Source organism: Corylus avellana, chromosome 10 (genome assembly GCF_965113065.1).
Source record: "Corylus avellana chromosome 10, dhCorAvel1.hap1.2, whole genome shotgun sequence".
NCBI classification, from domain to species: Eukaryota; Viridiplantae; Streptophyta; class Magnoliopsida; order Fagales; family Betulaceae; genus Corylus; species Corylus avellana.
This window is the reverse complement of record NC_142499.1, coordinates 18,303,188-18,329,520: the sequence shown is the minus strand read 5'-3', so window position 1 is coordinate 18,329,520 and position 26,333 is coordinate 18,303,188. Positions and strand designations below refer to the sequence as shown.

The window sequence follows — 26,333 nt, the reverse complement described above, 5'->3', positions numbered from 1 at the left end:
ATATAGAAAATTATGTTAAATATCTATAAGAAAACGATATATATTAGAACTAATATGAACAAATCGTATATAATATTATAACCAGATAACCTTTTTTTAAAAAAACCAGATAACTTAATTGAACGTAATATAGGAATTCGCATAAGAAGTGTACGAATAAGAAGAAAAAATGTAATTCAATAAACAAAAATTGGAAAAGAATTGAATGATATTATTCTTCACAAAATAAATGAATGAATATGAAAAAAAAAAAAAAAATTACAAAGATTGACTACAATTAACAACTTACAAAAAAAAAAAAAATAATAATAATAAATAATTCCACTACAAATTGCAAAATCAAATCATCAACCGAAGATCGACATCAGGAGCCTTCTTTCCAAACAATAACTTCAAATCGTTCTCCAATGGCGTCAAATTCAAGTCCAAGCACATAACCCTTTTACTGTTGGACCTTTTCAGCACAGCCACAGGCACTTTGGAATCGAGAGTAATGGGCGGAGAAAACCCTTCGTTCATCGTCGCTCTATGCCGCCTCATGTGCCCGCCCAAAGCTTGCCCCATAGCAAACTCCAAACCACAGATCGAGCACTCGTGCATCTTCGGTTTGCTCCCTACGGAGCTTTGGAGTTTGGCCCGGTCCCTCTGCTCGTCCCCCGTTAATCTCGGCCGCTTGTGGCTGGCTCGGTGGCCGCCCAGCGCTTGGAACGAGGAGAATTGGCGGTTACAAGTCTTGCATTCAAAGACAGGAACCCGGGAGCCCTTTTTCGGGTCGGTCTCGATGCCGTGAGACAGAAGCATCAGACATTTTGCCATGTCGTCGAAGCTCTGGTCCTTCACTCCTGCATCTTCAAAATTTCTCTTCATTATAATTTCTCTGCGGTTTTAGCAAATTTGTTTGTTGACGTAAATTGTATGGACAGAGGTGGGAGATTGTGGGTATTTATAGACGTTGGGGTTTGGCCCGTTTGGGTACTAGAATGTTTTATTTGACCAGAGTGATGTACGCGCGGCGTGGGGTTCCCGGCAATACACAACTTGGACTATTTCTTTGACTGGAAACGCCGAGACTTTTATATGTTATAAAGAAAAGTAATGGGGTTTTTCGTTTTCCGTAATAAATGCTAATATTATGCCCACGTGATGATTAATTTTCGCTGGCCAATGACTCTTCCTACCGTGTCGGCGATCGTTTGCTTATACAAGGTTCTTTTAAACTAAAAATTAAGTCAATATTTTACAAATTATTAAAAATTTGTAATGTATTACAAATGATAAAAATATTAAGGGGTAACTTCACTTTAGATTTCTGAACTACCACATGATTTGACATACTCTTGAACTTTGAAACCTTTCAATTTGGACCCTTGAACTTTCAATTGCAGTCAATTCACCTCATCCGTCAATTTTTGTTGTTAAAATCCCTAAAAATACAAAATTACCCATCAATTTTCTTTTTATTAAAAAAAATTGAAAAAAAAAGGTCACAAGGTGGTCCAACCATGGGTCACCTTGTGAATTTTTTTTTTTTATAATATATATTTTTTAATTTTTAATTAAGTGTAAATTTAAGATTTTATAAAAAAGGTAAGGGTATAAACGTCATTGTCTCACTTTTAAAGTTTAAAATCTGACACAAAGATTCAAAATAACTGAAATTGAAAGTTCAGGAAGTCCAAATTAAAATATTTCAAAGTTCAGAAGAGTTATGTCAAATCGCATGATAGTTCAAGAGTTTAAAGTAAAGTTATCCAAAATATTAATAAAAGAGTTCAAATTCCTTTTTGAAGAAGTGGTGATAGACCAGACCCACTATTTTTTTTTTTCTTTTCTTTTCTTTTTGTTTTTGTTTCAATTTTTTAGGGATATTTTTGTTTTTTTTGTGGGATAAAAGAAATACATTGCAAATTTTAATAGTTTTAAATATATTAATGCAATTTTTGGGTTTTGAAAAGATTATAAAGTGATTGGTAATTTGAATTTCTATTTTTTTTTTTTTTTTTTAATGGGTGTGAGTGAAGGAATGTTCGTTTGAAGCTTCGAGGAATGTTCGTTTGAAGTCTCGAAGTCACCGGAAGTGTCTTTCGGATAAAATACAAATGAAAGAAAAAGGGAAAATGCTAGTCATAAAGTGAGCAGGATCCTGCCTTGTACTATTATCTATACTATGTTGTTGCAAACATTGGGTGCTCTCTTGCGTTTCCACCAAGAAAGTCCAACGTGGTTTCCAGAATGTTTCCGTTTTTTTGTATCTTTCTTTCCCCAGTATAATAGAATACACCCTTTTACGCGGTTTAGTTTTGATGACTATTATTTTCCGTTTCCTTCTTTGGCAGGTAATACAGTTTCCTTTCACATAGTGCGACTGTTCTTACGCGCCGCATCTATTTAAACACAAAACCCAATCACTGGGGTCCACACATGTCACACTTTCGCTTAGGTTTACCGAGAAGCTTCACCCCAAACATTCGTTCACATTTCACTCGGCATATGTGAATTATCATGTATTTTGAAAAGATTTTTTTTTTTTCAAATTTAAAAAATTTTCAATTTCACTTATTGAACTTTTAATTTGATGTAATTGGACCCCATTCGTCAATTTTTGATGTTAAACCCTAACGGAAACCACTAAAAATACCAAATTATCCTTTAATTATTTATTTTTATTTTCAATTTGAAATTAAGGATAAATTTAGAATTTTATAAAAGTTTCATGGGTGTAAAGGTCATTTCATCAGTTTTCAAATTGCATCGTAATTCAAGAGTCTTTTGTGAAGTTTCTCCTATGTTAATTGAAATAATGTGTTTTAAGAGATTTCTCATGTCAGAACTTAAAAAAACGCACTATAGTTTAATATATGAGTGTGAAGAGTATGATTATTGTAGAGAAAAACCTACTAACTCAGTTAAGGACAGAAGTCACTAAAGTCTAAAATGCCTCTATGTTTTGACTAGCACAAAAGTTGAAATAAAACACAATGACTTTTCATATCACTTATTTGAAATAATTTTTTTAAAAAAAATTTACGTAAAATTCACTACACTACGTGAAATTAGTATAATAAATGAGTGTGGAGTAACATTACTTAACTTGGAGTTTAAAAAATGCTTTTAGTAAGTAAAAATTTATGCAAAACAAAAATGAATATGTTTGATAAAAAAAACTTAATTTTTACTTTTTTTATTTTTTTTAAGAAAAAAGCCAAAAACTGTGTAAAAAAAAAAAAAAAAAAAAAAAAAAAAAAAAAACCTCTGCTAACAGATGCTTCTAGAATCCCTCGACGTTTTGAGCACACTACAACTTGCACAAAGTTGGCCAACTTTGAGGTGAAGTTGAGAAAAATTCAGCACATTCATTTGGAGCACATCCACTACTTGCGGGTTAAGAAATTGACATAGTAGCCAACTTTGATACACAACTCATAAGTCAAACTTTTAAGTTCTCATTTGAATTTTTCTACAAATTCAATAAATCAACCATTAGATTTGTGAACTCTAAATAAATTCATTATATATGAAGAGAATTGAAAAATAAATGAATTTTTTTTTTTTTTGACATGTTTACACAAGTGACCTCCACTTCATTATGCGTGTTCTCAGCCGACTGAGCTACCTCTTGCGGACAAAAATAAATAAATGAATTCTATCATTTCTCTTTGGAGAAACTTTATTTACCCCTAAAGATTAAATGGTTTTGTAACTATAACTTTGAGGTTTTGCAATGTCAAAATCTCATATTCTAGTCCTTTTTAATTTCACCCATATTAAAAAAAAAAAAAAAAAAAGAAAAAAAAAAGAGCTAGTGATCTACGACTGGCCATGGATGGACTCCTAGGTTTTTTTTTTTTTTTTTTTTTTTTTAAAAAAAATAAAGATATTTAGGATATTTTGACATTTTTCGTTAGAATTTTCTGCTAAAAGAGACTTTTAAACATAGAAAATGTCGACATTGAAAAAACAGGTTACATGAAATTACTGTGATAAATGACGTATAGAGCAGTAAAGTTGGTTGGACCAACTTTCACGTGAAGATCAGAAACATTCAGCGCATATTCATGCAGAGCACACCGCAGGCAACTAAAAAAGGGTTAAGAAATCGAAATAGTGGCCAACTTTGATTCACCATTTCACAAGTCAAAATTTAACTTCTCGTTTGAATTTTCAAACACCTTGATGCATGCTTTCACACCTCCAAAGGAAACGCAAAGATACATGCATGGACAATAGCATGTGAGAATTATTCATGGAAAGACAGCTAGCCATCAAAAAAAGCTTGATTCTTCAACTTCTGGTTTTGACAGGAAAACTAGGGTTCATATATTAATCAATTGATATATCTATTTAAGCACGTGCTATTGAATTGAAAATTGCTCACAGCATGCTTAAAAAGAAAAAAGAAAGACTTATTTAATGCCATTACGAACTATTAAACTTCTATATAAGATACATATCTTGACATGATATTCAGACTCATACTCATCAGTTGATGAGCAGGTTCTGGGTTGAAACGAAAAGTTTTGATTAACATACAAAGAAGCATACCTTGATCTATCTATTTGCTTAGATTACCTTCCCATCCTGAATTAAGAGTTCTAACTAAACATTTTTCTAGTCAATATCAATTGACATCTGCAAAAGGAGTTCTCTGAAGTATAGGTGAGACTGTTGGATGTGGGATCTTGCTTTCTGTGGGAGTCCATTTCAATCTATTCTCTGAAGTATTGGCTTCTTTGTCCATTTCAAAGTCAAGTTCTCTCATCTCTTCAATGAATGCCAAACTTGGCACTACTATAACTCGTTTCTTAGGTGTACGACTATGCTCATCGACCTGTTCATGGCAACATTAATTAATACCCAACTTAGAAATTCTCCAGAGCTTTTTGCCTTTATTTTTTTGAGATCATAAAAAAAATCAAGAATAATGCAGGACCCATATATATATATTGTCAATCAGATACAGTCCATATATATATTTAGCCATAATTAGTCTTTCTAGTTATGGCATGTTCTTGTATTATAGCAATAGTATATTGTAATTAATAGATAGATTTTAGTTGCCTTATTGGTTTCCCTAAATTACTGTAATCACTGAGATACAGCCTGTAATTACCTAGACAATTTTCCTATATAATACGAGCAACCCTCAATTGAGAGGTATTCAGTACAATTGACATGGTATCAGAGCCATCATCTAAATTAGGGTTGTTTTCAGTTACCTGTTGAGGGCCGTAGGAATTGTCAAGCTTGGGTTGGGACTGGGTCGTTGTTTTTTGTGGCGGTCGATAATTTCAAGGGAATTGTCGATCATTCTGGTGGGTTCTAAACTGCTGTTCGGCAGTTTCTTGGTTTGTGGAGGATCCTTGGTAGCTGTCGGCAAGGTCTGTGGTGGTTGTCGGCAGGTTCTGTGCAGCCTTGGAGCATTCCGGCGATCTGTGGTGCAGTCGGCGTGGTATTTCCGGCGAGTTGGGCTATCGGCGACGTGGGCTGTGCAGGTGTGGTGCAGTCGGCGTGGTATTTCCGGCGAGTTGGGCTATCGGCGACGTGGGCTGTCGGCGTGGTGCAGTCGGCGTAGTGTTTCCGGCGAAGTTGGGCTGTCGGCCGGCGATTTGGGCTGTCGGCGTGGTGCGGTTGGCGCGGTGTTTCCGGCGAGTTGGGCTATCGATTTGAGTTGCTGAAATCGTGTGAGTTGGGCTATCGGGATTTTCGTTTGTGGTGCTGTTGATTTGAGTTGCTGAAATTGTGTTTTTTGGGCTTGGGCTTTGTTGGGTTTGGACTTGCTGATTGCTGGGATTAGACTTGCTGAGTTGCTGGTAATTTTGGGCTTGCTGGGCTTGGGCTTTGTTGCTATTTAGGGTTGCAGATTGCTGTTTGACTTGAGTGGACTTGGATTTGCTGTCCAACAGATTTGGTGGGCCTGTTACTTCTTTATCAGGTTGTCTAATTTCTAATTTTTTGATTTCATTATGTCTTCTAGTGAGACTTTTGGGGTTCGTTTTACTGGAAAAAATTATTCTGCTTGGGAATTCCAATTTCAATTATTTGTTACGGGAAAAGAGTTGTGGGGCCATATTGACGGTAGTGATCCAGCTCCTACGGAAGCTAAGGATTTGGCTAAGTGGAAGGTTAAGGATGCACGTGTGATGTCTTGGATCTTAGGGTCTGTTGATCCTCTTATTGTGCTCAATCTGAGGCCCTATAAGACTGCGAAGACTATGTGGGAGTATTTGCTGAAGGTTTATCATCAGGACAATACCGCACGCCGTTTTCAGCTGGAATATGAGATTGCTAATTACACTCAAGGCAATCTCTCCATTCCGGAGTATTTTTCTGGTTTTCAGAATTTGTGGGGAGAATTTTCTGATATGGTTTATGCGAAGGTACCTGCTGCATCTCTCACTGCTGTTCAGGCTGTTCATGAGCAGAGCAAGAGAGATCAATTCCTGATGAAATTACGCCCTGAATTTGAGATTACTCGCTCAAATTTAATGAATCGGGATCCTTCGCCATCTTTGGATGTTTGTTTTGGAGAATTACTTCGTGAGGAGCAGCGTCTTCTCACGCAGGCTACGTTCCAGCACGATTCCAACCCAAATCCAGTAGCCTATGGGAAAGGGAAGGGTAAGGATATGCGCAAGGTCCAGTGTTTCAGCTGTAAGGAGTATGGTCATATTGCCGCCAATTGTGCCAAGAAATCTTGCAATTACTGTAAGAAACCGGGCCACTTTATCAAAGAATGTCCCACTCGGCCTCAGAATCGTCAAGCTACTGCCTATCAGGCTGCAGTACACACCTCTTCTGCTCCAGTGATGTCCTCAGCCTCTTCTTCTGCGGCCGGATCAACTGTTCTTACGCCTGAAATGGTCCAGCAGATGATTATGTCAGCCTTCTCTGCCTTAGGGCTCCAAGGTAATGGTACTGTTTCGTCTAAGTCTTGGCTTATTGATTCTGCAGCATCCAATCATATGACCAGATCGTCTGATACTCTTTGCAATGTTCGTCCATATCATGGTTCATCTCATATTCAAGTAGCTAATGGGAGTCATTTAGCTATTAATGAAGTAGGAGATATTAATCCTTCATTCAGAGATGTTTATGTCTCTCCTGGCCTTTCTAATAGTCTTATTTCAGTTGGCCAGTTAGTTGAAAAAAACTGTGATGTCCATTTCTCTCGTGATGGTTGTCTTGTGCAGGATCAGGTGTCGGGGAAGATACTCGCGAAGGGGCCTAAAGTTGGCAGACTATTTCCACTGCACTTTTCCATTCCTAGTTGTTTATCTTTAGCTTGTAGGACAGTTAACACTTCGAACGAAGTATGGCACAACCGTTTGGGTCATCCAAATTCTGTTATTTTATCTCATATGTTAAATTCTGGTTTGTTAGGCAATAAAGAACGAGTTTCTCAAAATTTGTCATTTGATTGTTCTGTATGCAAACTTGGTAAGAGTAAAACTCTTTCGTTTTCTTCTCATGGTAGTCATGCTACAAAATGCTTTGATGTTGTGCATAGTGATGTATGGGGCATTTCTCCTGTAATTTCTCATGCTCGATATAAATATTTTGTCACATTCATAGATGATTTCAGTCGATATACTTGGGTCTATTTTCTTCGGGCCAAATCTGAGGTTCTGTCTGTTTTTCAAACCTTTGTAGCATATATTGAGAATCAATTTTCTACAGGCATTAAGATTTTGAGGTCTGATTCTGGTGGAGAATACATGTCCCACGAGTTTCATGATTTCTTACGTCATAAAGGAATTGTCTCTCAGCGCTCTTGTCCTTATACTCCTCAGCAAAATGGGGTGGCGGAACGAAAGAACCGCCATCTCTTGGATGTTGTTCGCACTTTATTACTTGAGTCCTATGTTCCTTCTAAATTCTGGGTCGAGGCATTATCTACTGCAGTTTACTTAATTAATCGACTGCCCTCTCAGGTCTTGCATTTTGATTCTCCTTATTATCGTTTGTATCATCAGCATCCTAGCTATCTTAATCTGCATACTTTTGGATGTGTTTGTTTTGTTCATTTACCTGCTCATGAACGTAACAAACTTTCTGCTCAGTCTGTTAAATGTGCCTTTATGGGTTATAGTGTTTCTCACAAAGGTTATGTTTGCTATGATCCTTGTTCTGACAAATTTCGTATATCTCGTAATGTTGTGTTCTTTGAGCATCAATGTTTCTTTTCTACACATGTTGAATCATTGCCTGAGATTAGTATTCTACCTTGTTTTGACGAATTGCCTCTTCTGCCTGAGCGGTTCAAACCTGGAATTGTGTATACTCGACGTCCACCAACTTTGCCCCTTCCCGAGACTGATCCTTCATCTGAAACTGTTCCGACAACTCCTCCGATTGACCCGCCAGCTGAGACAGTTCATGAGTCTGGTCCTCGACGATCTGCTAGGGTATCACGTCCTCCTGATAGGTATGGTTTTCCCCACACTTCCTTTAATGCCACTTTATCTTCTATTTCCATCCCTACATGTTTTTCCGAGGCTGTTAAATATGAATGTTGGCGGAAAGCGATGGATGAGGAACTTCGGGCTCTCCAGGACAATCATACATGGGACATGGTTCCTTGCCCCTCTCATGTTAAAGCCATTGGTTGTAAATGGGTTTACTCAATTAAGCTTCGCTCTGATGGGACTCTAGATCGGTATAAGGCTCGATTAGTTGCTCTTGGGAACAGGCAAGAATATGGGGTGGACTATGAGGAGACATTTGCTCCGGTCGCAAAGATGACTACAGTGCGTACAATTATTTCTATTGCCGCCTCCCAAGGCTGGCCACTTCACCAGATGGATGTCAAAAATGCTTTTCTTCACGGTGATCTCAAAGAAGATATTTACATGACTCCTCCTCCGGGGTTGTTTTCTTCTCCATCTGCCGTTGTGTGTAAGTTGAAACGGTCTCTCTATGGCTTAAAACAGGCTCCCCGGGCATGGTTTGAAAAATTCAGGTCTACTTTGCTTCGCTTCTCCTTTGTCCAAAGCCAATATGATTCTTCTTTGTTCCTTTGCAAGACTCCGACTGGTCTTGTTCTTTTACTTGTGTATGTGGATGATATTGTCATTACAGGAACTGACTCTAGTTTGATTGCGCATCTCAAGCGAAATCTTCAAGACTCTTTTCATATGAAAGACCTTGGTCCTCTTACGTATTTTTTGGGGTTGGAGGTGCACACTGGTTCTTCTGGTATATTCTTGAATCAAAACAAATACACCCAGGACTTGATTAGTCTAGCTGGCCTTCAAGATTCTTCTTCGGTGGATACTCCTATGGAGGTTAATGTGAAATATCGAAGTGAGGAGGGTGAGCTTCTTTCTGATCCTACTGTGTTCCGACAGTTGGTAGGCAGCTTGAATTATTTGACTATTACTCGGCCCGATATTTCCTTCGCTGTCCAGCAGGTTAGCCAGTTTATGCAAACTCCCCGCCATCTTCATTTAGCTGCTGTTCGGCGTATCATTCGATATCTTCGGGGCTCTTCTGGTCGTGGGTTGTTCTTTCCAACTGGCTCTGCTCTTCGCCTTGTTGCTTATAGTGATGCGGATTGGGCAGGATGTCCTGACACTCGACGGTCTGTCACAGGTTGGTGCATGTTTCTTGGTGATTCATTGATTTCTTGGAAGAGTAAGAAGCAAGCTCGTGTTTCTAAATCATCTACTGAATCCGAATACCGAGCAATGTCTGCTGCTTGTTCTGAGATTGTCTGGCTTCGTGGGCTTTTGGCTGAGCTTGGTTTTTCTCAAACTGATTCTACTCCTCTTCATGCTGATAATACTAGTGCCATTCAAATAGCTGCTAATCCTGTTTACCATGAACGTACGAAGCATATTGAGGTAGACTGTCATTCTATTCGGGAAGCCTTGGACACTCGTGTTATCTCTCTTCCTCATGTTTCCACGAATCTCCAGATAGCTGACGTCTTCACGAAGGCTATGACACGACAACGTCATCAGTTTCTTGTGGGCAAATTGATGCTTCTTGATCGACCAGCATCAATTTGAGGGGGGATGTCAATCAGATACAGTCCATATATATATTTAGCCATAATTAGTCTTTCTAGTTATGGCATGTTCTTGTATTATAGCAATAGTATATTGTAATTAATAGATAGATTTTAGTTGCCTTATTGGTTTCCCTAAATTACTGTAATCACTGAGATACAGCCTGTAATTACCTAGACAATTTTCCTATATAATACGAGCAACCCTCAATTGAGAGGTATTCAGTACAATTGACATATATAAAATGCATTGGGCACTCAAATCCTTTCAAATCTCTTCCTATATATCCTATAATGGAGAAAGAAAGGAGCTTCAAGTAAGAGGGCCTACCAAATAATCTTTTATCAGGCACTTTTCTGCTTGGCTTCGGATATTTGATATGCTTTCACCGTGCTTCTCTTGTATAGATTTGAGCTGATCCAAGCACAAGGCTGTTGTGGAGTCTATTTCCTTCTTATTTTCACGGTCCAGCATTAGAGAATCTGCTCATCAGTCCAGTTAGGTTTTAAGAGAGTACATAATAATAATAAGGAAAAAGAAACCCAAATCAACATGTAATGAAGTTTAATTACCTTCAACAGTGGCAAGCATGTCACAGGCTCCAGCATTGAAATCTGCACTTACAGAGGAAGATGTAGATACAAATTCCTCATATGCAAAATGATTTGCGTATATATTTTCCCTGTTGAACAAAGAGGTGTTTAAGAAGAAAACTAAGATATATAAGAAGCAAAAAAAATTCAACAAAGCGAGGAACAGGGAAACTTACATAATAGTAGATCCTATATCTGCAATGCCAATCTTGTTAAGACCTTTAATGGATGACTGGGCAATTTCCCACTGCTGCCCAGAATAATCCACCCTCTTTGAGCTGCATACCACAAAAAGATAAAATCATATGCGAGTAACTTTAATAAGATTACACATAAGGCTAATCAGAATAAGGATGTTTTAAGTATCAAAAGACTTGAATAACATGAATCTGTCAACAACATTCAACACAAAGACAAGTCCAAAGAAGTAAACATTCTTCTCTAATATCACTAATACTACTCAGATTTGTATTTCCTTAACCATACCAAGACAAATAATAATAATAATTTAAAAGATAAAGAATCAAATGTTATGGTTAATTGGGCATTAACTTTTGATAGCTGAAGCAATGCACCCTGACCAACGAAATGAAGTTTTAAATATAACAAAAATCACACCAAGATACTTGAGCAGAAGTATTCTGCAAACACCTAAAAGAAATTTAGTTTAAACCTCAACGCACTTCCTAACTTATTAGATGTTTGTGTAATTGCTAGTGTGTATATATGTATTGGAACATGCTTCTGTGATTTTCTTTCTTATGCAGACAATGAGAATAATTGCACCTCCTATGATATTGTTCATTCATTAAAAATTGCTGCTCTCATTTTACTTTTTATAGTTATGTTTTACCATTTGCTTTTTTGGATTCTTTCCAGAGTCATTTCTCAGTATGTAGCTTAGGTTTTTGTTACTTTTGAAATTTAAGCCATAAAAGTAAAAGCTTACCACTCATGGAAACAATCTTCCATGATAGCCCTAGACTCGGCAGCTGAGAATGTGTCTTCCATGAAATGACTTTCCAACTTTTCCATGTACTCACTCAATTTCTTCTTAGCAACAGTTGAAACTTGCTGCATCTCGGACATCTCTTGCTTCAATTTTGTGCTCTCTTGTATACTTGAGTCCTGGATTCTCCTTGATGCCTTTGAGACCTAATATAACATTTTAAAGTTGTCAAGTGTTGTACTGACAGTTCAATGTTAAGTAACATTGAAAGAACAAAAAGTGATCAACCCACCATAGCAGCTTTCTTAGATGTCAATCTTGCTAATATTCCTGCAATTTTCTCCAAAGCCTGCTTTTCCTCTATAGCAGCCTCATCCTGTTTCACAGCAGTAGACATGTATCAGCTTTTAATCTGTCAGTCATACATGGGGAACACCTCAAAATTATCTTACCTTAAACATCTTCTCAAATTTTATTAATTGGTTGGATCTCTGAATTTGGCTTTCATCAAGAACTGTCATCACTTTAGAAGCATGATGGTGCAGATTATTAAAGAAGCTCACGGTTTCCTTTGAAATTACTTGTGCTGAAACCAAACTACGTTGTAACCCCTACAGTCCACAAAGATTATTATTATATTCGTAAGTTATCAAGATAAAAGTATTTTCTTTCATCAACCAAATAAAAGTACACTTGTAATCTACCTCTTCCTGTTGTCGAGTGAAGAAAGCCAGTAACTGTTTTTGCTCATCAAGAGAATTTTGGATGTCGCAAATAACCTCCTTGGCCTCCAAAACAGCAGTGACAAGAAACTGTAAAGAAAACATAGTTTTATTATCAAATATTGATCTAGTACTTACATAAGCAACCTAGGGAGAACAAAAGTAGAAGAAAAAAAAAATCTTCTTCTTTGACTTCATACATTCTCAACTGCCGTTGCTTGCAATGAGATTGTAGAATTTATCTGCTCCAGGTCTGAGGAAGCTTTCCTTTGCAATGCATTGGCAAGGTCCTTCAAGGTTGCTACTCCAGAAGTATAAGTCTCTGTCATTTTCGTAATCCTTGATTCAAGAGCCTGTGTTGCCTGGTAATAGCGACGGAAATAATGAACCAGAGAACTAGTTGAAATAACGCAAGGCAAAAGATGACATAAAAAGTATCTTTCCTTACATCACATTTACTAGCAAGATATGAGCAGACATGTTCTTCCATACATCTTAAGTACTGCTGTTGTTGAGAAACTGACCCCAGGACAGTCCTGTGCAGGTCTTTTAAGCGCTGATCAAGATGAGAACCAAAAGTCAAAACCATGCTCTGGTTTTCTGCTTCCATCCTGTCTTTCTGATCTGCAGAGCAACAACATTCATACGTAGGTATGAGAATAATGCAATAGCCCATGAAGATTGCTTTTTAGAAGGCACATGAATGACTAAATTAAGATCTTTTATTTTAAAAAAAAGTAGAATGTGACATATTTCCTACATCATAACCATATAAATATACAATGATTCTGGAATGTTTTCTGTTATGCAAAAGACATGCTGAAGTTCATTTCTAAAAGTGTTACTTTTAGAAATGAAAGTTATAAGGAAAAGAGCTTCTTAAAATAATAAGATTAACAGTCGCTGCAAAACATTAGAGAGGAAACAAAAAACTTATCGTACCTAATTTTGCAAATAATGAAGCTATATCCTCTGATGCACTCTGCAAATTGGTGCGCAACTCCTTTGCACATTGAATTAAAGAATTTTCTGTTTATGGATTGATAAATAAATAGAAGTTTGTCAATGGAAAAAGTGTACAGCACGGAGCACAAAATTTTGTGTTGATCTTTCAGTTCACTTACCTGAGCGTTGCAGTTTGGAAATGATAGACTCCTTTTCCTTCAACATTGTGATGGCTAACCTGTAACTTTCTTGAAGATCAAGCAATGTCTTGTTACTTTTTTCCAGATTTACCTGAAAGAATATAATTTCACTTGATATATCAGATATATGCACTGAGGAAACAAAGCAAAGAAGGAAAAAAAAAAAAGGAATTTTTTTACCTTGCAGTCCTTGAGCTCACTTTCCACATCCAGTTTCTGTTCTTGCTCAGTCAAATAGAGCTCTCGAAACCTATCCACTTGCTGCAGGAAGGAGAAGTTATATAATAGGAAGATAATACAATTAACCAAAGAGCAAGTGAATCATACCTTCTCACTGAGGTTGAGATCATTCTCCAATTGCTCTATCTTCTCTTTACTTGCCTGCAGGAGTTCAAAAGAAATCAAACTTCATAGGACTGAAGAAAACAATTGCCAGTTACAGCTTTCCTTGAACTGTGAATAGCGGCACATAGGGTCAATTTAAAGTAGGCAATGGTATAGTTTGAGAATGGCCTAAACAAGTGATACTTAACGACTTTAGTCCTAACTAATTGGGGTCGGCTTGACCTGATATCATCCAAATCTGTAATTTTTAAATACTACATAAAATGCAATAGATCCAAAATCTCAATCCAATTAAAGTTGGACTATTAACTGTGTCTCGCTCTTTTATATTGTCCTCAGATATATGTTTTCAATTTAAATGTATGAATAACAACAGTCCACCTTCCTTTCAGCTTCTTCCTTGGCAAATCTTTCAAGCGGAATATAAACACCATTCTTTTCCCTTGCTGCTCGAACATCTGCATCGATATTCAAAAATATGACTATGAGTCTTTTGTTGCACAAAACAATCTAAAAACGCAAGTGAATCAATCATCAGACCTTGTTTCATTCTCTCAATTTCCAAATACAAATCCTTGAGCAACACAGCTTTGGACATTTTCTGATTGGCCTGAAAAGACAAGCTTCATAATCAGCACCAAAACATAAAGAAATAAATAAAGAAAATAAAAGTACATAAATTGGAGGCAAAAGAAGTAGCAACAAACCTCAGGTTTGTTTTTTATGTTTTTGGCACGACAGGCATAATCTAATGTGCTTAGAGTTTCTTCCAAACAATGAACAGAGGGAGAAACAGTAGCAATGATGCAAGTTTTTGTTTTCCCTCCTAAAGAGTCCCTTAATAGCCTCGTAAGCTTGCTATCCCTGAATTATAATTATAAGGAACTGGTAAAACATGGAAGATGTGCTGGAAAATAATTATAAGGAACCCAACATTGTAAAGAGAGTAGATAAGAGATCGAGATGGACCTGTAAGGTATATGAGCAGAATGTTCCACAAGGGCATTTATAACGCGGCCTAAGGTGAGTAAGCTTTTGTTTATCTCCCCTGCTTCTCTTGCTCGACCCTGCAATTAAATTGCACGCTTGATTGAACATTAATAGCACTCAAAAGGGTAGAATTAAGAAATTCAGATTCTTCTTGTAAATGTAGTCACTCAAAAGGGTAGAATTGAGAAATTCAGATTCAAATGTATATATACTGCTGTAGCCATGGACATGCTTCTAAAGTCAGAACAACTTTAAAACATATAAAAGAAAAAAGGTGTTTTAAGGAAACAAAAAACATGATGGCGTCCATGATGACAATATGCCTTATTTTAAGTGATCTAAAAGTTGCCAGCAAACCCCCCTTGCCATCAACTTAACTTGTTCTAATTGAAAGAAAAGGTATTAGCTTAAAAATTTAAAGCTTATTTTTGTTTTGGTAAGAGATTCAATCATTTACATGATTGTAAAGAAGCCAAACTATCAGTATTAGATATCATAAGAAATGGAATTCATTACCGAGTAAAGATATTATCATACCTCCCGTGCACCTGACCGAGATATATTCTCTGATCCTGCCAAATCAACAAGATTAAGCTTGCCGCACTTAATTAGCTCCTCATCACCAACAGCTGCTTCCTTTATATGGACGGTGATGGTAAAGATAGAATGAGAACGGCTGAAACCAAAAAGAAATATGTATGTTTTGGTAAATCATGGTTTCTTTAGATCTAACATCTTTGGTAAATGAGTAACAAATGAATAAATAGATACATACAATTTTGAAACGAAATAAAGAAAAAAATTACCTACTGTGCTTGTTTAACAAGGTATCCGCTGTACGCCTTTTGGCCGCCCCTTGTTCCAAGAGACTATGAATTTCATTTACACTGTATACTGCTTCTTCTTCAAGGCCTCTTAGAACCACACAACCCTTTCCATCCTCCATCAAGGAAATAGGTTTCTTTTGTCTATCTTCAGTTGATCTTGAATTGTCTTCTGGAGCCAGTAAATCAGTTATTTCTTCATTGTACAGCTCCAAAAATGTTACTTTCAGACTATAGTCAGCATTTTGTGCCTCAAGCATATCAAAAATTTGACGAACAGCCCGAGGAATAACTCCAGCCTCAGCAGGCAAATCCCCACCCTGCAAATCATAGTATGACTGTGATATTCTGCTATCATTTAAAAAGGAAAGGATATGTTTTTAAATGACCAATCTATACCTTGTTTCTCCTCCCACCCTCCATAGTATATGTTTTACCAGTCCCTGTCTGTCCATATGCAAAGACTGTACAGTTGAATCCATCGAGAACTTCATTAACAATTGGGGCAATGGCTTGGTCATATATAGATCTTTGCTGTGCTTTGGGCCCAAAAACCTAGCATATGTTACAAAATAGGAAGTGTATATTTAAAATCCTAATGATCTGTAAAACCCATGGAGGCAACATATATCATAATAGGGGTAGAAGCATACCTTGTCAAAGGTGAAAATTCTATCTACTTGCTTGTTAGCTAGATTTTGCGAAACAGACACTTCTCTTTTATGTTCATTACATGATATCACCTTCGGCACATTCAACCTTTGTTCATCATCACTTAATGGCCTGACATGGGAATCAAATGAAATAGTGCTAAATTAAGTACACAATGTGTTCGCATACACTTGAATTCTCTTAAACTAATACTTAGAATAGTCAAGAAAACCTATCAAATTCCAGCTAACCAGTTTAAGGTTATTTATTAGCCTGGCTCCTGAGTTATCTTTTGTTTTTTTAAACTGTATTTCTCGGTATATAATCTAGTCCCCAGAAAATGATAAACATGATTTCCAACACAAAGTCAAACTATAAATTCTATGACACGTTTACATCACTGTGACAGGATATAATTTTCACGAATGCAAAGACAAACAAATACATTGTCTCACATGCTAGAAACCTTGTCTTGATTGCAAATAATATGTGAGAATCCACTGCAAGAATTTCCAAGTGCAAAATTATCCTAATTCATTGCAAAAATCACCTAGTGGAAAGCAGTCATTGATTATCTTCAACCCTATGACTTGTCAATATTCTCAAAACCAATTTTTCACAAATAAACAAAATCCCATTAAGTTCTCCTCCAATATTATCCACACAAAAACCTGCAATTGAAGATTGTCAGCCATGTAAGTTGCATTCTATCAGATAATTAATAATAGGCGAAATAGAGATACTCTAGGTAATGCAGTTCAACTAGCCCTCACCCATTCGCATTAGCAATTTCACCAGTCATATTTTTAGAGGGCACCACAAGCAAACAACAACCATCGTTGAGACACAGAAAATCAGCGAAGAACCCTAAACTGCAGAGCTTGACCTTATCAAATAAAACCCACACAGAGAGCCACAAAAAAAAAACATTAAACACCCACCTGCATCTAAGCAGAACTTGCACATTTGTCTCTTTATCCCTGTCCTGACGGTTTGAGTTCCAGTCCACCATTCTCGGATCTGTACGCCGCCGTTCTGGACGAGGCGTCAGAAAAGGATTTGGAGACGGTGCAATCCCTAATCCCACTTTCTTTGATAAATCAGGAGTGAGTGACATTTTCCGGACTAATTTGGATCTAAAAATGATCAGAAGCACAAAGAAACCCTAATCAGTGTGTTATAAGGGAAACAAAATTTTAATTATGAAACATTTCCATGTATCAAAGCGATAAATGCAAAAAATCATCCAGATAACAGAAACGCAAATCGACATTTCACGGGAAAAACCAGTCACTCAGCCCTCCCGTTTGGCCTAGTTCATGAGAGGGATCTTTTTTTTTTTTTTCTTTCCTTTTGTTTCAAAAACAAGATCTTATTTTCTCGTAACTTCTTTTGTTTTTCTCAGAAACCAATCAGAATGTAATTCGAGGACAGATCTGAGTTACTCAAAAGAAAAATTGGACTTACACAGTGTTTGGCTGAGAAAAAGGATTCTTATCACATCAAAACCGTAGACCGATCGGAGAATCTGATGAAAGAGCGAACCAAAAAGAGCTTTTAGTTTCTGCGTTTGTGTGTTCTCTCTTTCTGAGATCGGAAACTTTTTCGTCTTTTGCGATTTTGGAGTGTGTTTTCAAAATGAATTTAACGGCTACTTGGGTTATTTGTAGATAAAGATAGCCGTTGAGGCACACAGGTAGCCATGGCCTTTTTTGAAATAGTGGGGCCCGTTGGGGAAATTTTCAAAATGGGGCGCGTCGCCTGAGGAAGGCCAATTTTGTTGGTCCAAATCCAATGTCTCTCATTTTGGAAGGCAATCACTAGGCCTTAATATGCGATGTCCTTCTAAATCTTGCCTGCATTCCTTCTTGGGAAAGCTTTGAAAATCCAAAGGCAAGCCAATTAGAGAGCTTATATATGGCTGCAAAATGGGTTGCTGGTTGCTGCTAACTCTCCTTTGTGTTTTTATCTTTTTTCTTGTTTGTAGCTCATTTCCTTTCTTCCAATATTTGCTAAGAAATAAGAAAAAAAAAAAAGCGAGAAAGTGATAAATGGGACCTTTATAATTGAATATGTTTAGGAAATATATAAATGGCTTTGTGAGTTTACTTGCCTGATTTTCCATCTTTTATTTTGTTCAGATTTGTCGTTTTCGTGCTGCTGCCAACCAACTCTCACGTCTCAAACAGTTCCTTGGAATAAACTTACTGATGTCGGTTAGAAGTCAGAACAAGGTCACAACACAATCTTCCAGTGAGAGCACTCCATTGTCTTTCAAGGAGTTTCTTGGCGAAAGAGTTTTTTAAAGTTGAATGCGACAAATACTATAATGTTGTATCAATGAATGGTTTGTTAGTGCCCACAATCAAGGAGAATGTTTATTTTCTTTAATTATTTTGGTTTTCTATGATTTATTTTTCTACTACTCATTTTATTTGTTTTGTAATTTCTGAATTTTCGTGCCCATTTTGTCCCCAAAAAACAAAAATGGAGAATAACTCCATATAAGATAGAAAATGAATTATAGTGTCAATTTAATCGTTCCTTTGTTATTTGAAATGCTCAAGAGTGTTGGGCTATCACTCTTCCAGCAAACACGATTAAGTAATGTCCTGAATCTTCATCATTATCATCATCTATTTTAGATGGCGTCATTTCCATTTTTGTGTTTGTGGGTATAATGGGGAATAAAATGAAGTAAATACAAATCAAATAAACGAGTAAGTAGAAAAATAGATCATAGAAAACCAACATAAATAAAAGAAAACAAACCTTCTCTTTGATTGTGTACACTACCGAACCTTTCATAGAGACCACATTATAGCATTTGTCACATTCAACCCAAAAAATAATAATAATAATAATAAATAAATAAACACTATTTCTTCCTAAAGCTTTTATTTTTTATTTTTTATTTTTTATGTATTCCATGTATGTTTTGATTTTTAAAACAAAAGTCTTCATTTGCCAGAGGGGAGAAGGAGTGGGGAGGAAGAAGGGAATTGGTTTTAACACAAATCATAAACCATACTTATTTATAGACAAGTTTGGACGCCATTTTATTGAAGAATGAATGTTACTAAGCGATAGTATAAACATGAAATTTGCATGAACTACTCATGAGTGCACTGCATGAATAATACATACTATTATTAACACGAAATTTGCATGAACATGGGTGTGCTGCATGAACGATGCATGCTCGTAACATGAACAATCTAAGAATCCAATCCCCTTTCATTGAAAGAAACTAAACCATCTAAATATCACTTGCCAAAAAATAACTTTTTCTATATCAACATATATTTATTATCTAAATATCACTTGCCAAAAAATAACTTTTTCTATATCAACATATATTTATTATCAAAGGAAAATTACACTTAACTTCACAGACTATCACCTTACTTGCAATTTCCAAACTTCGAGAAGTTACAATATAAGGATGTCCGTGGGTCCTGATGCTATGGGTCTTACTAATTTTTTTTTTTTTTAAGTATTTTTGTCATTTTTACTTCCTCAAGATTTAACAAAAAAGTCCTAATAAAGGATGGGTAACTGAAAGGGGCCAGCAGAAGAGATCCTTACATTGTAACTAGAATGGTAGTTTGAGCAGAATAAGTGTAATTTCCCTTGTAATCTCTGAATTTCCAAAGGAAAGAATTTCGCATAAAAAAACACAGAATGATTCATATCTTACCAATATGAACCGCAGCAAATATCACCATTGCCTAATGACTCAATGTTGGCACTATTAAAACAGCAGGTCTTGATCCCTCATCAAGTCTGATACACAAACATCTCAACCTTTGGGGGACTTAAAGGTTCACAAAGGCATAGAAATGCACCCAAAAAAAAATAAATAAATAAATTGTTCTAACTTCTGCACGGCTAACTCTGGAATTCTAGAAAATTTGTCTCCCCTGATGGAAAATAATTTAGGCAAGACGATATTATAGGGGAACAGATCCATAAAACACTGCTTCGGCCGGGCCAGTCATGTACACATGATTGTCTTTCTCCCTCCATTCAATCTGCAATGGCCCTCCAGGTAGCTCAACCGTGCAATTCTATGTTGAAGAAAAACAAAAATTAGAAGTGAATTGTTGGGGACAACAGCATACAGAGAGAAAGTGGGGAGGTAATTTGGAAACTGAAAATACAGTACCCTTTTTAGTTGTAGCATATGAAACCAGAGACCCATCATTATAATAAAACAACACTTAAAAACATAGTGCAATTTGAAAATACGATTTAAAATTATAACTTAGTCTTTAAATCATGCGTGTGAGTTTAAACAATTATCATGTAGTGTAAATATACCAGCAATGCAATTATCATGTGTGTGAGTTTAAAGATTGCTTGCGTAAATGCTATACATACCCTTCCAGCACGACCTTCAAGAACTGCTGCAACAACAGTTGCACAAGCTCCAGTTCCACAGGCTAGCGTTGCTCCTAAAATTTACAGTGACCGAGTTTAGCTTTCCAATCAAACAACCAAGGAAGGACATGGTGAATTGCATCACTAGATTCAATTTCCCAACATATCATAATAAGAACTAACCTGCCCCACGCTCCCAGACACGCATTTTCAGGTGTGAAGGAGAGAAAACTTGAACAAATTCTGCCAATCAAATTAGATGGATTGTGATTACAAAATCAAATGTTGCAACAATATAATAATTAAGAAGAAAACAGTGAAGGACTCAAACTTTTTTGATTTCTATAAAAAGAACATGAATGACCTTTAAATAGTCGTGTAATTCAGATTAGCACCCAGTTAAGCAAGCAGAGGAAAATTTCCTGCATACATTTTTTCTCTTTATTTATTTTAGGAATATACATATAATTTTTTCTCATTCCACAAGAATATATGTCTATACCATGTTTAAATCATAAATGCCTTTAATCTCATTCGATACAGATAATTTTTATTTTATTTTTAATTTTGACTTCATTATTGCAGATGCATTATGATTTCTCTCAAACCACCATATCAAGCATTACATTTAATCTTTTGAATAAACAATTATTTAAAATGGAAAGGATGAAACATTTGATACTCCGTATGTTTGCAAAAAGGAAATCCAAAAACTTAAGTACCAAATACATGAAATACATGACATAAAGGGAAACGGTACCAGACTCCTAAAAGTAAACTGGATCTGTTGATGTCTCTTTCAATGCCATAAAGTGGATCAAGAAGCTTTAATGACGACAATTCTAGAACGCTCACCTAAACCCCGAATACCGATAAATGGCTACATCAAAAGATTGATTTAATGAAGCTTTCCAGATGAACCATGCTGTTTGTTATAGGATTTATTTTATCACTTCATTAACAGTCAACATAATTTGGAATTTAGATGGCTTCCTGGGGGTAAGCTTCTATGAGACTCTTGAAAAGTACCATGACAATAATGCACAGATCTCCCTGCATTTGCTTCACTAGCTCATTTAGGTTTAAGAAGCAAAACTATGTTCTGCACCAATGCATATACTGGATCAATATGGCTCAAAACAGCTAAGAAATTGAGATACTACTCCATCCACCTATGTCCTAAAGGAACATGGGGCCAGAATTTGAAACACAGATAAACAGGGAAAGGCAACAGGCCTCTCAGTGGTCATTTGCCAGCACCAATCCATCTATTAGTTTTAAACTTGCATAGAAAGAAACAAGGACAATAAACCATAAAACCCAATCATCTCCAAAGATTGAAAAATCTGACCTGTGTTAGTTCGTGCTGGGAACATCTCATGATGCTCAAACTTTGGACCAATTTCAGCTAACTTTAATTCATCAACCTGCAAATTCTGTTTGATCAAAAGCATAAAGCAAAAGATTTAAAATCAGCAGAGGTAATTCATTCAGAGAAAAAACATCTCAACAAGGGAATAGGTAGACTAACTATATAATTTACAATGTCCAACTATTGTTTGACAATGCCAAATGTCAGACCAGAAAATATACAGAGATACATTAATACTTGACATTCACATCATGGAGAGCTTAGATACTATCAATTGATTGAATTACCAACATATCACAGTCAAAGCGTTCCTCATTGTTCAAAAATATTTAAGCTCATCGATTACAGGTGTCCTTTCTTTCGCCATGTCATATACATTTCTTTTTTTGATAAGTAATCGAAAATATTATTAAAAGCGTAACGCGCCTCTACGTACACAAGGAAGTATACAACAGGAAACACCTAACTAAAGCAAGCAAAAACCCCATGTCATATACATTTCAATAAGATCATGATAAAAGAAGTGCCAAAAAGCACACAGAGTTTCAAAGCAAAGGCAGCATAGAACTTCTACATCAAAGTAACTGAAAATCACAACTTATTCTCTTAGTTGTCCACAATACATACCTGGGCTTCTTCTGAACCAAAAATTACACAGTGAGGATTTCCCATACTAACACAGGTCGCATTCCAGGTTACTCCGTCTACATTTAGCCCTGCCTTGACAACAGATTGATCTTTATTTGCAGGTAATCTTGTAGGTACATCAGATGCTTTAAGTATGGGTTCTCCCATATCAACTTTAACCTGAAATTGTAAAGACCAATGTTGGAAAAATAAAAAATAAGCACCAAATACCATAGAGTTGGTTATTAGTTCATAAGTAGAAAAACTTTTCTATATAAAAACATGGTCATAAAAATGCTACAGGGGATCCAATCAGTGCTGTAGCAAGTTTAAGTAGTTCTGACTAGTCATATGGTATGCAAGCATCATATATTTAATGCCCAGAAAGCACCTCCCATGCCCAAGATCATGTAAATTGCAACACATAATGTCCACAATGATATACCTGCCCATCATCTTGAATTTCTGGCACAATTAGACCGGCACCTGTATGTACAGTGAAACTGCAGAAATATGAAGAAACAAGCATTGTCAATAAAAGTTAAAGTAGGCCAGGTTTTCAATAACTGAAACACTGTATTTGAATCAAAGTTTTCACACACCGATGAAGCCACATACACACGCACACAAGAAAAGAAAAGAAGAAACCTTTAATATATTGCTTCAGTAAGCCGTAACCTGGCAAGAGTTGTTAAGTAAGAAAATTATCAAGACAAAGTAAACTCAAAACCACACCTTTGCTTCCCCTGCAAATTCTCAAGCTCGGCAATGAATCTGGCGAAGCATCTCACACCATTACCACACATCTAGAAAAACAAACACAAACTTCACTAAGAGTCTGACGTATACACAGTAAACACAAAGAGCTAGAAATTTTACATATTCAGAAAGAATAGAATTTTCGGTGTATGATATTCCAACTCCCAAGTGCAGAGCAAGTATCATATGTAAGATTGAACTAATAGTGAAAAAGGAAAATTACCTCTGGTTCGCTACCATCGGAATTGAAAATCCTCATGGTATAGTCAGTGCCATTGATGCCCGGCATCACGAATATCACCCCATCAGCACCAATCCCAAAGTTCCGATCACACAGCTTCACGGCTTGTTCCGGTGTGATCTTAGGCTCTGATGAATTCCTATTATCCACCTATTCAAATTCATTTGCAAAATCAATAATCAATATCATTTTCTTTAAAAACTAAATCTTTCTATTCAAACATTGCTCTAAATTTTCATTTTTAAATTTTTTTGAAATCCGATTATTGACAAATTACCAAGATAAAGTCGTTGCCGAGGCCGTGGTACTTGACGAAGTGAAGGAACCCACTCTCTCGTCGGTCCAGAAACGATGTCGGAGGGGAGGCTTTCTCGGGAGTTTGGATGCTCATGGAGGCAGACGCCGAAACGCGAACACTAGGGCATATCCGAGTGCTATCTTTCTTGAAGAAATTGAATTGACAAGTAGAGAAAGAGGAGTAAGAAGAAGAAAGAGATCGAAGTTGATCGGTGATGTTGAGATAACAGCGAGTCGGGGATGTGAGAGGTAGAGAAATGGCGGCGGCTATGGCCATGGCTTTGACCAGCAAGTAGTTTCAATCTCTCGCTAACTGGGAGAAGGGAAGCTGAGTGCTGCCGTTGGTGTCCGACCAAAAAAGTGACATCACCAATGGTGTTTTCCGATTTGGCGGAAGTATGTGGGCCGCCCATGCAAATTTTTAATTCCGAAATTGGGCTTCCGTATCAATTTATTGGGGCCAAGTCAAGGAACAAGGCTAAGCTTTTTGGGCCTTTTGGTATGACTTGGGCTTAGACCGCTGCCTAATGTCTTTCTAATGTTTTCCAGCTACTAAAAATTGCCAAAATCTTCTTTAACGACGAAAAAAAACTTTATAAAAAATATATATATATTTTTAAAAAAAAAAACTAAAACTAAAAAATTAAAAAAAGGAGTGGAATTTTTTTAAAATTTGATATAATAATCTAGAGTAAATTTAAAAACTCAACTCTTTTATAATTAATGTACAACTGGGCTGATATGGAGTGTCAATAAACCATAAGATTTATGGGCCTTTTTTAACAAATGTTGATTTAATGATTTATGAGCATTTCACGTCATTCCAGTTGTATAAAAATTGTGTAAGAAATGAGTTTGTAGAATTTCTGAATAATCTAATTATGAAAGAGAATTTCAATTTTAGTCAATATTATACTCTATCTATGAGTTGCTCAAACAGAAAAGTTTGTTCAATTCAGAAAGAAACGTGAGTCATTAGCTCCTCAAGATAAAATAATCTAATAAATTAACTGGGGATTTGGGTGTGTATTATGCTTTTAAAACCAACCAGAAAATTATTTTACCATGCTCATAAACTCACCTACTTAATTATTATTATTATTATTATTATTATTGACATGTCCACACAAGAGAGAGATGAGGGATTCGAACTAGTAATCTCCGCTTCATAAGGCGTGATCTCCAGCTGATTGAGCTATCCTTTGGTCACCTGCTTAATTATTGATCAAACATTTGTAGCCTAATACCATATATGGGAGCGGGATTATTCAAAATCTTTATTTATTTTATACAATTATTTATCGATACATGCTATTCCTTTATTTCTATTTCTGTTATATAAATTTAAAGGTGAAATTTTTAAAAAATATAAATTCTAATAAATGGAAGAAAATAGGGTAAAGTCCACATACCCCCCTCAAACTACCACCCAATTGACAATGTCCCCCCCAAACTTTTAATTGTGACAATGTCCCCTCCAAACTACCAAAACATTGTCAATGTTCCCCCCAAGGCTAGCAATAAGACAAAAATGCCCCTATAGATTTTTCAATAAGACAAAAATATCCCTATAAATTAAAAAAAAAAATTGATTTTTAAAAAAAACGAAAAATTTTAATTTAAAAAAAAAAATTTTAAACAAATTTTTTTCTTTTAAACGTAATTTTTTTTAATATATATATATATATAGTTTTAAAAAACAAATAATTTCATTTTATTTAGCGAAAATTTTATTTTTTTTAAACTTAAATTTTTATTTAAATAAAATTATAAAACAAAAATAAAATAAAAAAACGAAAATTTTCAATTTTTTTTTTTAGAAAAAAAATCGAAATTTTTAAAAAAAAATTCTTATAAAATTGATTTTAAAAAGGAAAAAATTGGCCAAGTTTGGAATTTTTTTTTTTTTTTTTGTTAGTTTTAGGTTTTTTCTAGAAGTTTTAGTATTTTTGTTTATATTTTACTAAAGGTAATTTCGTCATTGGAAGGAACATTGACAATTTTTGGTAGTTTGGGAGGGACATTATCACAATTGAAAGTTTAGGGGAGACATTGTCAATTGAGTGGTAGTTTGAGGGGGTTACGTGGACTTTCCCCAAGAAAATAATAATAATAATAATAGCATTTCTCCTCGTCATCAGTATCCTACTAAATTACAGCAAACCACGATAGCTCATTTCGGGGGTAGAGAAACCATAAACAAATCCAATTAGGATTGAAAACAAACCACAATTTTTAATAATTTTGCATTTTTCATTCTTTACACTTGTCCTAGAAAAAGAAGTACGAACACAAGGAAAAACTAGGTAAAAGAAAGACAACTATGACTAGATTCATGCTATTGCAATAACATTGTGTCCTACTAAGAATAATGTGACTATTAAAATTACTTTTTAATCAAAATTCAATAATAATCAATCAAAAG

The 26,333-nt window shown here is 35.8% G+C and overlaps 3 protein-coding genes across 3 annotated transcripts; all 3 read right to left on the bottom strand.

The window, feature by feature from the left end:
• Positions 1 to 284: 284 nt before the first annotated feature.
• LOC132161996 (zinc finger protein ZAT11) lies at positions 285 to 898 on the bottom strand. Its single transcript, XM_059572234.2, has one exon. It carries the CDS (start codon positions 865 to 867, stop codon positions 340 to 342), a length of 528 nt encoding a protein of 175 aa, XP_059428217.1. The 5' UTR covers positions 868 to 898; the 3' UTR covers positions 285 to 339.
• Positions 899 to 4,319: 3,421 nt separating this feature from the next.
• Positions 4,320 to 17,847, bottom strand: LOC132191875 (ATP binding microtubule motor family protein). Its single transcript, XM_059606995.2, has 24 exons — positions 17,697 to 17,847; positions 17,171 to 17,365; positions 16,232 to 16,361; positions 15,978 to 16,133; positions 15,561 to 15,898; positions 15,292 to 15,430; positions 14,734 to 14,831; positions 14,472 to 14,628; positions 14,305 to 14,374; positions 14,146 to 14,222; positions 13,747 to 13,800; positions 13,600 to 13,680; positions 13,399 to 13,510; positions 13,217 to 13,303; positions 12,723 to 12,898; positions 12,475 to 12,636; positions 12,257 to 12,364; positions 12,005 to 12,163; positions 11,845 to 11,928; positions 11,553 to 11,758; positions 10,780 to 10,881; positions 10,583 to 10,692; positions 10,341 to 10,492; positions 4,320 to 4,828 (listed from the first exon to the last, which is right to left on the bottom strand). Exons 2-24 carry the CDS (start codon positions 17,344 to 17,346, stop codon positions 4,619 to 4,621), a joined length of 3,144 nt encoding a protein of 1,047 aa, XP_059462978.2. The 5' UTR covers positions 17,347 to 17,365; positions 17,697 to 17,847; the 3' UTR covers positions 4,320 to 4,618.
• Positions 17,848 to 19,899: 2,052 nt separating this feature from the next.
• On the bottom strand, positions 19,900 to 24,261 carry LOC132191485 (diaminopimelate epimerase family protein). The gene is made up of 9 exons (XM_059606521.2): positions 23,889 to 24,261; positions 23,594 to 23,761; positions 23,347 to 23,417; positions 23,057 to 23,114; positions 22,612 to 22,791; positions 21,964 to 22,048; positions 20,796 to 20,855; positions 20,613 to 20,686; positions 19,900 to 20,299 (listed from the first exon to the last, which is right to left on the bottom strand). Exons 1-9 carry the CDS (start codon positions 24,183 to 24,185, stop codon positions 20,183 to 20,185), a joined length of 1,110 nt encoding a protein of 369 aa, XP_059462504.1. The 5' UTR covers positions 24,186 to 24,261; the 3' UTR covers positions 19,900 to 20,182.
• Positions 24,262 to 26,333: the final 2,072 nt, after the last annotated feature.

Excerpts from the sequence above, each read along its gene's own strand:
- LOC132191485 (XM_059606521.2), bottom strand. The coding sequence starts at position 24,185 with ATGGCCATAGCCGCCGCCATTTCTCTACCTCTCACATCCCCGACTCGC. Across the intron at positions 23,762-23,888 it reads TCGGCAACGACTTTATCTTG|GTGGATAATAGGAATTCATC; the intron begins GTAATTTGTCAA and ends GAATTTGAATAG. Across the intron at positions 23,418-23,593 it reads CCGATGGTAGCGAACCAGAG|ATGTGTGGTAATGGTGTGAG; the intron begins GTAATTTTCCTT and ends TTGTTTTTCTAG.
- LOC132161996 (XM_059572234.2), bottom strand. The coding sequence starts at position 867 with ATGAAGAGAAATTTTGAAGATGCAGGAGTGAAGGACCAGAGCTTCGAC.
- LOC132191875 (XM_059606995.2), bottom strand. The coding sequence starts at position 17,346 with ATGTCACTCACTCCTGATTTATCAAAGAAAGTGGGATTAGGGATTGCA. Across the intron at positions 15,899-15,977 it reads AGGGTGGGAGGAGAAACAAG|GGTGGGGATTTGCCTGCTGA; the intron begins GTATAGATTGGT and ends TATGATTTGCAG. Across the intron at positions 14,375-14,471 it reads ACATAAAAAACAAACCTGAG|GCCAATCAGAAAATGTCCAA; the intron begins GTTTGTTGCTAC and ends TTGTCTTTTCAG.